Source organism: Trichechus manatus, unplaced genomic scaffold (genome assembly GCF_000243295.1).
Source record: "Trichechus manatus latirostris isolate Lorelei unplaced genomic scaffold, TriManLat1.0 scaffold00026, whole genome shotgun sequence".
In the NCBI taxonomy this organism is placed as follows: domain Eukaryota; kingdom Metazoa; phylum Chordata; class Mammalia; order Sirenia; family Trichechidae; genus Trichechus; species Trichechus manatus.
This window is the reverse complement of record NW_004443962.1, coordinates 22,662,521-22,672,863: the sequence shown is the minus strand read 5'-3', so window position 1 is coordinate 22,672,863 and position 10,343 is coordinate 22,662,521. Positions and strand designations below refer to the sequence as shown.

Below are 10,343 nucleotides of genomic sequence, written 5' to 3'. Positions count from 1 at the left end.
TGCAGTAGTGTTTTGTAGTTTTCTTTGTATAGATCTTTTACATCCCTGGTCAGATTTATTCCTAAGTATTTTATCTTTTTAGGGGCTATTGAAAATCTTACTGTTTTCCTGATTTCCTTTTCATCGTTTTCCTTATTGGTGTATAGGAATCCAACTGATTTTTAAATGTGACCAAACATATTTAATGATAATAAAAAGACTTTAACAAAGAATTCACTCGTACTTAAGTATTGGGCAGTCGGCTTTCTGTATAATTTATTTATTCATGCAGTTATATTTGCACTTCTGTGGCCTGATTGGCTAGCATTGGTTACAAGGGGACCGTGTGGGTTCAGGAGACGAATGGGGTCCCTGACTGAGTACTGGGAAGCTGCTCTGGGCACTGCTAGATACATTTCTCTGAAAAAGAAAGCAAGCTCTGAGGTCAAAAAAACATACCTCCAACCCACGACTCACTTTTTTTTAACCAGTAGGGAAAACAATTGCACACAGCATTCTTTTCAGGTATATTTTGAGATCTTGTATTGCCTTTCAAAGGAGCTCTGGTGGCACAATGGTTAAGTGCTCTGCTGCTAACTGAAACGAACCCCTCTAGCAGCTGTACAGGAAAAAGACCAGGGGATCTGCTCCTGCAGAGATTATAGCCTAGGAAACCCTATGGGGCAATTCTACTCTGAGGTTATGAGTTGAAAATCAACTGGACAGCATCTAACAACATTGCCTTCAGAGCTCGTTTGATATATGTGGGGTGTGGAGACAGAGGAAAGGGAAAATGGGAGGGAGTAAAAGATAAAAATGTATTTAAAATAATTTGATTAAAAGTGACCTACTTTCTAAACCTTTATTGCCAGTGTTTTGGGTCATTAATATTTAGGTTCTATAATAATGGCCTTTCAACAGAATGAACAGTAGATTGCTGGTTTGGAAAGGTGGGTAGGATCTGAAGATCTCAAAGAAATCTTTTAAAGAGGGCAGCCACATGACTCAGCCAGGTGATGGATTCTTCAGAGAAAATGGAGTTTTAGGTGGGGGCTGTACACTTCAGTTTGCCAGGGCCAGTCCCAGTTTGTGCTTGATGTTCCAGCAGTTATTAACGGAACTCTTCTTAAAGGGTCTCCGGGTGGTGCAGATGTTTAAGTGATTGGCTGCTAAAGGTCAGCGGTTCACATCCACCCAGAGGCACCTTGGAAAAAAGGCCTGGTGATCTACTTCTGAAAAATCAGCCATTGAAAATCCTAGCACACAGTTCTACTCTGATACACATGGGGTTGCCACGAGTCAGACTTGACTGGACAGCAGCTGTACTGGATTTGACTCTCCAGAATCCTGGTCTGAAGGTCACCCTGGTTAGAGTTCATGGAGCATGGAAGGCTCTGGTGTGCTGAATGGGACTGAACAAGACTCCAGAATGAGGAGCATGGAAGGGAGGATTATTTTATGAGGGCAGTTTCTGTTCAGGCCTTAAAAGGCTTTTTTCTGAGTGCTCTCTGAAATGCTCTGCAGACTTTCTTCTGACGCGCTTCTCATCATCAGTTTATTTTTCTTTGAGGAGCTTTTATGGGGCAAGTATGTCTCGGCACGCCTGGATTTCGTTTGGACTCGTAGGCAGTAGTGTTGCTTGTGTGTGTTTCAAGCCTGGACAGACTGGCTGTGAATGGGGTGATAAGAATAGGGAGAAGCACATACCGGTAGACCAAACTTCCTGTTCACAAGCCTTTGAATACTGCTTTTCACTTCTGAAATAGCATTCATCTTAGGGCCGGGATCATTTATTCTCTCTGGAATTAAGCAATAGCACTGGCAGCCACAGAAACTATTTTGGGAAGGAGACATGGGAGGAGTTTTGCTGTGTGTTCAGTGCTCCGCAGAAGCACTCTTCATACTTTTGATGACTGCACTGTTCAGTATAGTCCTTCTGAGTGGTAGTCGACAACTCTCAGGTAGTCCCAAATGTAATCAGTGTCAACGCTAATGTGTATGCACTCCCACAAAAAACCCAAACCCACTGCTGTTGAGTCGATTCCAACTCATAGCGACCCTATAGGACAGAGTAGAACTGCCCCATAGGGTTTCCAAGGCTGTAAATCTTTACAGGAGCAGACTGCCACATCCTTCTCCCACGGAATGGCTGGTGAGTTCGAACCACTAACCTTTCAATTAGCAGACGAGCACTTTAACCACTGTGCCACCAGGGATCCTCATGTATATGTACTATGAACTATAAATATCAGTAAAAATTGAATTTAGGTGCTTCAAATTAACTAACTTAAATTGCAGAAAGCGTCCTTGTCTTTGGAAACTAGCCTGTAGTACACATGCTGTTGCGAAGCGGTAAAATACAGTATCTTATTCCTATTCCCTCCTCACATATGCCCCTGCAGATTGTCTGTTGCACATGTATTCTCACGAAGACTTTTCTGGATATTGCGGAAGTTTAAAATAAGGCAATGAATGCTGTTTCCCCCTCCCCCCCACCCTTTCATAAAGCTGAGGTGGGTAGGGCTTGGCAGCTGGTGGCAGCTGCAGAGATAAATAAGCCCTGGGGCTCCTGTACGGACAGGATGTAGAGGAGCCCGGGATGAGGGTATGCAGGTATGCGTGCCATCCGTGGGGAGATGCCATGAGGACAGAGCTGCAGCTGGAGTCCAGAAGATGTTCAGGCCATGAAAAGGAGGTGGGGCTTATAGGAACCCATTTGATAGTCCTTTTGATCAAGCTATTGCTTTCTGGGGGTTGACGGGTTACTTTATAGGGCAGATATAAGTCAGATGGACCTTAAATAACATCTGTCTTGTCATTTGTTAATGTATTTAAGGGAGATCGGGGAACTCTGTTGATCTGTTCCTATTTCACTTTTCTCTTCAATACTAATTCACCTAATGGGATATAACTGCCTTCTGAATTTTGTCTTTGCAAATGAGCTCCAATCAGGAATCGAAAAAATCAGCCCAGTGCTGCTTAATTTTTTTCTATTTTGTGACTGATAAATACTTTGGAACGTGTTTTTCTATAGAAGGCTTTTGAATTCTGTTTTTATGTGGTAGGTGTAATGACAACAGGTGTTTTCATATTGGCATTGGAATGAATGTGGGGGGTGAGGATGTTGAGGTTCCCTATCCCCAAACAATACTGTCCAGGCTGATGGTAAGCATTTCGTAGATTCTGCTTTCTGCTGTTGACAAATGCGTAGTTACTTAAAGTTAAAAATCATAAATCTCGACATGTTTTAAGTGGGGAGCCTGGTGAAGTGTGGTTAGCAGTGTCATTATAGACATCACTGATTTTTTGAAAAAATGAACTATCGTTTTATTTTCCAGTTAATCAAAGTTTTAACGATCTCAGAATTCAAATATATTGATGGCTTTCCATTTGGACATGATGTAAAATGTTCTTTTTAGAGCCACATTCGTATGTTTTTCTAATTTTACTCACTCATGGGAGAAATTAGTGGAAAAGACCTTTATATGATGACCAGGCATAAACAGCTTTGAAAATATTGAAGCTTTTCAAGAAAGTAAGTCAAACACATAGATATGCCTTTTAAATCAAAAGATGCTTATGTAGCGTTTTGCTTTTTGTGTGTCCAACAATAGAATAATAAAACTTTTGTAGAAAAATAATTTTAAGTGCAAATGTTAAGTCTGCAGTTGTGAAAGAACTACATGTTGTTGAAGGTAGACAGGTGAAGGGTGGGAAGGGGGATGGACAGGAAACGGAGATAAGAAAAATGAAAATGAACATTGAAGTGTCTGGAGAATTGATAAATTAAGAAAAGCCTCACTGAGTGCTGATACGTGCTAGGGTCAGACTGGGATACACAAGTTACGAGGGCAACCTTATTTGAGTTGTGGAGCAGAATCAGGCATCATTAACTTCAGTTTCATTTGGATCCTTACATGCACCCATAAAAGATGATGGAAAGGCATGAACAGCTGAGTGTCTGTGGTCTATATGTAGAATGAAGTTGCCGATGGTCCTGCCTTGGGTCTTTTTACGTGGAGTTGTCTCCATTCCCACAAGCCCACTCACCTCCCTATGCTGTCTGTGTTCCAGGAGCGTCAGCGTCTGGAGACAATCCTCAGTCTTTGTGCTGAATACACCAAGCCCGACAGCTGCTTAGCCACTGGCACCACCGTGGCCCATGTGCAGAAAATCAATAAGGAGCTTGAGAAGCTGCAGCTCTCTGATGAGGAGTCTGTATTTGAAGAAGCCCTGGCGATCCCTGACATGAGATACAGGTGCCACCGGAAAGGCTCTCTCCATGATGTGGACTTGGCTGGCTTTGGGAGTCTCAGCCAGAGCAGTGCCAGCTTCCTCTCCCCAAGGAGCATCAGAAACGATGAACTGTTCACTGACCTCATGAAGACTCCCCCACTACCTTCTTCTGCCTTTCTGAAAGCTTCCAGCGAGTCCACTTATCTAAGTATCCTACCAAAGGTAATGCTGGCAGAGCAGAGACTAGGATTTAACACCTAGTGCTATGCATATACATCAGGCTAGAAGTTACACATTTCACCATGTTGATTTTCCAAAATGTCTTCAGTGAAGCTTATCAACAAGGTCAACAAATTTACATGTTTACCACAAGTAACAAAATTGCACTGTAAAAAATGTAGCAGTATAGGAGGGTACAAGGAGAAAAATAAGTTTCTCTTCTTGTTCCCTACTAGTTGTATACTTGAGAGAGAAACACAGTTAAAAAGTGCCTTATGTGCCTTCCTGGTATTTTCTGTGCATATATGGCTATATATTATTGGCATACCAAATCAAAAAAACCAGTTGCTGTCAAGGTGATTCTGACTTATGACAACCACATGTGTGTCAAAGTAGAACTGTGCTCCATAGGGTTTTCTTTTCTTTTTTTTTAAGTTTGATTGTACTTTAAGTGAAAGTTTATAGCACAAATTAGTTTCTCACTCAAAAATTTATACACAAATTATTTTATGACATTGGTTGCAATCCCCCAATGTGACAGCATTCACCCCCTTTCCACCCCAGGTTCCCCATGTTCATTCGTCCAGTTTTCCTTTCCCTTCCTGACTTCTCATCTTGCTTTTGGGCAGTAGTTGCCCATTTGGTCTCATGTATTTGATTGAACTAGGAAGCATGTTCCTTATGTGTTACTGTTTGTTTTATAGGCCTGTCTAATCCTTGACTGAAAAGTGGGCTTCAGGAGTGGCTTCAGTTCTAAGTTAGCAAGGTGTCTAGGGGCCATAGTCTTGGGGCTTCCTCCAGTCTCTGTCAGACCAGTAAGTCTGATCTTTTTTTGTGAATTTGAATTTTCTTCTACATTTTTCTCCCACTGTGTCTGGGACCCTCTGTTGTGATGTCTGTCAGAGCGGTTGGTGGTGGTAGCTGGGCACCATCTTGTTCTTCTGGGCTTAGGTTGGTGGAAGCTTTGGTTCATGTGGTCCTTTAGTCCTGTGGGCTAGTATTTTCCTTGTGTCTTTGGTTTTCTTCATTATCCTTTGTCCCAGATGGGATGGGACCAATAGATGGCCACTTTCAAGCTTTTCAGACACCAGATGCTACTCACCAAAGTAGGATGTAGAACATTTTCTTTATAAAACTGTGTTATGCTGATTAACCTAGATATCTCCTGAGACCATGATCCTCAGACCTCAGCTGCAGTAACTTGATCCCTCAAGGTATTTGGATGTGTCTAGGAAGTGTCTATGACTTTGCCTTGGTCAAGTTGTGCTGACTTTCCTATACTGTGTATTGTCTTTCCCTTCACTGAAGTTGATACTTGTCTGCTATCTAGTTAGTGATTTCCCTTCCCCAACCCTCCCCTCCCTTGTAACCATCAAAGATTGTTTTTTCCTGTGTGTAGTAAACCTTCTCTTGAGTATTTATAATAGTGATCTCATAAATACTTGTCCTTTTGTGATTGACTTATTTTACTCAGCATAATGCCCTCCAGATTCATCCATGTTGTGAGGTGTTTCATGGGTTCATCATTGTTCTTTATCATTGCATAGTATTCCATTGTGTGTATGTACCATAGTTTGTTTATCCATTCATCTGTTGATGGGCACGTAGGTTGTTTCCATCTTTTTCCTATTGTGAACAATGCTGCAATGAATGTGAGTGTGCATATGTCTATTCTTGTGATGCTCTTATTTCTCTAGGATATATTCCTAGTAGTGGGATTGCTGGATCTTATGATATTTCTATTTCTAGTTTTTAAAGAGGCACGGTATCATTTTCTATAACGGTTGTACCATTTTACATTCCCATCAGCAGTGCATAAGAGTTCCAATCTTGCCACAACCTCTCCAACATTTATTATTTTTTGTTTTTTTTGATTAGTGCCAGTATTGTCGGGGTGAGATAGTATCTCATTGTAGTTTTGATTTGCATTCCTCTAATGGAGCCCTGGTGGCACAGTGGTTAAGAGCTTAGCTGCTAACCAAAAGGTCAACAATTTGAATTCACCAGCCTCTCCTTGGAACTCCCTGTGGGGCAGTTCTATCTTGTTCTGTAGGGTCCCTATAAGTCAGAATCAATAGCAACATGTTTGGTTTTGGAATGGCTAATGATTGCGAGCATTTCTTCATGTGTCTGTTAGCCGCCTGAATGTCTTCTTTTGGTGAACTGTCTGTTCATATCGTTTGCTCATTTTTTGATTGGATTGTTTGTCTTTTTGTTGTTGAGGTTTTGAACTGTTCTATAGATTTTAGAGATTAGACCCTCGTCAGATGTATCATAGCCAAAAAATTTTTCCCCGTCTGTAGGTTCTCTTTTTACTCTTTTGGTGAAATCTTTTGATGAGCATAAGTGTTTAATTTTCAGGAGCTCCCAGTTATCTAGTTTATATTCTGGCATTTGTGCGTTGTTAGTTATGGCCTCTAACTTTGTTCTTCTTCTTCAGTAATGGCTTACTTTCCATAGGATTTTCAATGGCTGACTTCTTTGAAGTAGACTGCCAGGCCTTTCTTTCAAGGCCCCTCTGCGTAGACTCAAACCTTGAACCTTTCGTTTAGTAGCTGAGCATGTTAACCATTTGTACCACCCAGATCTTTTTTTGTCACTAAATGTCTTGGGCATCTTTGCATATTAATACACACAGCTCTAACTCATTTTTTATTCTTTTTAGAAAATCTTTTTTTAAAATTTTTTTATTGTGGAGTAAGTAAAAGTTTACAGATCTACCACATTCTTTTTTTTTAATTGTGCTGTAGGTGAAAGTTTACAGCTCAGTTAGTTTCTCATACAAAAATTTATACACACGTTGTTCTGTGACCCTAGTTGCTATTCCTATAATGTGACCGCACATTCTTCCTCTCCACCCCAGATTTCCTGTGTCCATTCAACCACCTCCTATCCCTTTCTTTTTTTAACCTTCTTATTTTATTATTATTTTTTAAATTGTACTTTAGATGAAGGTTTACAGAACAAACTAGTTTCTCATTAAACAGTTAGTAACATACTGTTTTATGACAATGATTAACAACCCCACAACATGTCAACAGTCTCTGTTCTCAAGCTTGGGTTCCCTATTGCCAGCTTTCCTGTCCCCTCCTGCCTTCTAGTCCTTGTCCCTGGGCTGTTGTGCCTCTTTAGTCTCATTTTGTTTTATGGGCCTGTCTAATCCTTGGCTGAAGGGTGCACCTCTGGAGTGACTTCATTACTGAGCTAAAAGGGTGTCAGAGGGCCATACTCTCGGGGTTTCCCTGTTCTCTGTCAGGCCAGTAAGTCTGGTCTTTTTCTGTGAATTAGAATTTTGTTCTACATTTTTCTCCGGCTCTGTCCGGCACTCTCTGTTGTGATCCCTGTCAAAGAAGTCACTAGTGGTAGCTGGACACCATCTAGTTGTACTGGACTCTGTCTGGTGGTGGCCATGGCTCCTGTCCCTCTCTGCCTTCTCATCTCGCCTCGGGACAGGAGCTGCCCATTTAGTCTTACGTAGCTACTTGAACTAAGCAGCACACTCTCCGCAAGTATCATTTTAAGTCTTATAGTCCAGTCTATTGTTTGTGTGAAGAGTTGGCTTCGGGAATGGTTGTAGTTCTGAGTTAACAGAGAATCTGGGGGCCGTGTATTCTGGGGTTCCTCCAGTCTGAGTCAGACCATCAAGTCTCGTCTTTTTCCTAGAATTTGCGTTCTGCACCCCACCTTTCTCCTTCTCCATCAGGGACTCTGTTGTGTTCCCTGTCAGGGCGGTCATGGGTGGTAGCCGGGCACCATCCAGTTCTTCTGATCTCAGGCTAATGGAGTCTCTGGTTTATGTGGCCCTTTTGTCTCTTGGACTAATATTTTCCTTGTGTCTTTGGTGTTCTTCATTCTCCTTTGCTCCAGATGGGTTGGGACCAATTTATGCATCTTAGATGGCTGCTTGCTAACTTCTAAGACCCCAGACGCCACTCACCAGAGTGGGATGCAGAACGTTTTTTAATAAACTTGGTTATGCCGGTTGAACCTAGATGTCCCCTGAAACCATGGTGCCCAGAACCCCACCCTTGCTACACTGTCACTTGAAGTGTTTGTTGTGTTCAGGAAACTTCTTAGCTTTTAGTTTAGTCCAGTGGTGCTGACTTCCCCTGTAGTGTGTATTGTCCTTCCCTTCACCTAAGATAATTCTTGTCTACTATCTGGTTAGTGAATTCCCCTCCCTCTCCCTCCCGACCCTGGTAACCATCAAAGAATGTTTTCTTCTGTGTTTAAACCTTTTTTTGAGTTCTTATAATAGTGGTCTTATACAATATTTGTCCTTTTGCGACCGACTAATCTCACTTAACATAATGCCTTCCAGATTCATCCATGTTAAGAGATGTTTTGCAGATTCATCACTGTTCTTTATCGTTGGATAGTATTCCATTGTGTGAATATACCATAATTTGTTTATCCATTCATCCCTTGATGGGCACCTAGGTTGTTTCCATCTTTTTGCTACTGTAAACAGTGCTGCAGTGAACATGGGTAGGCATATATCTATTTGTGTGATGACTCTTATGTCTCTTGGATTTATTCTAAGGAGTGGAATTGCTGGATCATATGGTACTTCTATTTCTAGCTTTTTGAGGAAGCACCAAATTGATTTCCAAAGTGGTTGTACTATTTTACATTCCCACCAGCAGTATATAAGTGTTCCAGTCTCTCCATAGCCTCTCCAACATTTATTATTTTGTGTTTTTTGGTTTAATGCTAGCCTTGTTGGGGTGAGATAGTATCTCATTGTAGTTTTGATTTGCATTTCTCTAATGGCTAATGATCGTGAGCATTTTGTCATGTATCTGTTAGCTGCCTGAATGTCTTCTTTGGTGAAATGCCTATTCATATCCTTTTTCCCGTTTTTTAATTGGGTTATTTGACTTTTTGTGGTTGAAGTTTTGCAGTATCTTGTAGATTTTAGAGATTAGACCCCGATCGGATTTGTCATAGCAAAAAATTTTTTCCGAGTCTGTAGGCTGTCTTTTTACACTTTTGGTGACGTCTTTTGATGAGCATTTAAGTGTTTGATTTTTAGGAACTCCCAGTTATCTAGTTTCTCTTCCGGTGTTTGTGTACTGTTAATTATGGTTTGTGTTCTGTTTATGCTATGTATTAGGGTTCCTAGCATTGGCCCTATTTTGGTATGGGTCTTGTTTCATTTTTTTGCAGGTGGATATCCAGTTATGCCAGTACCATTTGTTAAAGATGTCTTTTTCCCATTGAACGGACTTTGGGCCTTCTCAAATATCAGCTGTTCACAGGTGGATGAATTTACACCTGGATTCTCAATTCTGTTCCATTGGTCTATGTGTCTATTGTTGTACAACTACCAGGCTATTTTGACTACTGTGGCGGTATAATAGGTTCTAAAACCAGATAGTGTGAGGCCTCCTACTTCGTTCTTCTTCTTCAGTAATGATTTACTTATCTGGGGCCTCTTCCCTTTCCATATGAAGTTGGTGATTTGTTTCTCCATCTCATTAAAAAATGCCATTGGATTTGGATTGGAATTGCATCATATCTGTAGATTGCTTTGGGTAGAACTGACATTTTCACAATGTTGAGTCTTCCTATCCATGAGCAAGGTATGTCTTTCCACTTATGTAGGTCTCTTTTGGTTTCTTGCGGTAGTGTCTTATAGTTCTCTTTGTATAGGTCTTTTACGTCTCTGGTTAGATTTATTCCTAAGTATTTTATCTTCTTGGGGGCTGTTGTAAATGGTAGTGATTTAGTGATTTCCTCTTTGAAGTTCTCTTTGTTGGTGTAGAGGAATCCAACTGATTTTTGTGTATTTATTTTGTATCCTGATAGTTTGCTGAAATCTTCTATTAGTTCCAGTAGTTTTCTTGTGGATTCTTCGGGGTTTTCTGTGTATAAGATCATATCATCTGCAAATAGAGATACTTTGA

At 40.9% G+C, this 10,343-nt stretch overlaps 1 protein-coding gene across 2 annotated transcripts in view; it reads left to right on the top strand.

Annotated features, from left to right (window-relative positions):
* PHLDB2 (pleckstrin homology like domain family B member 2) overlaps positions 1–10,343 on the top strand; it is a 173,454-nt gene that overhangs the window by 66,509 nt on the left and 96,602 nt on the right. For both annotated transcript variants that reach the window (XM_012554759.1, XM_004373693.3), the window contains exon 3: positions 4,054–4,437. In XM_012554759.1, coding sequence (XP_012410213.1) covers positions 4,054–4,437 — 384 coding nt within the window. The remainder of the gene's footprint in view (positions 1–4,053; positions 4,438–10,343) is intronic.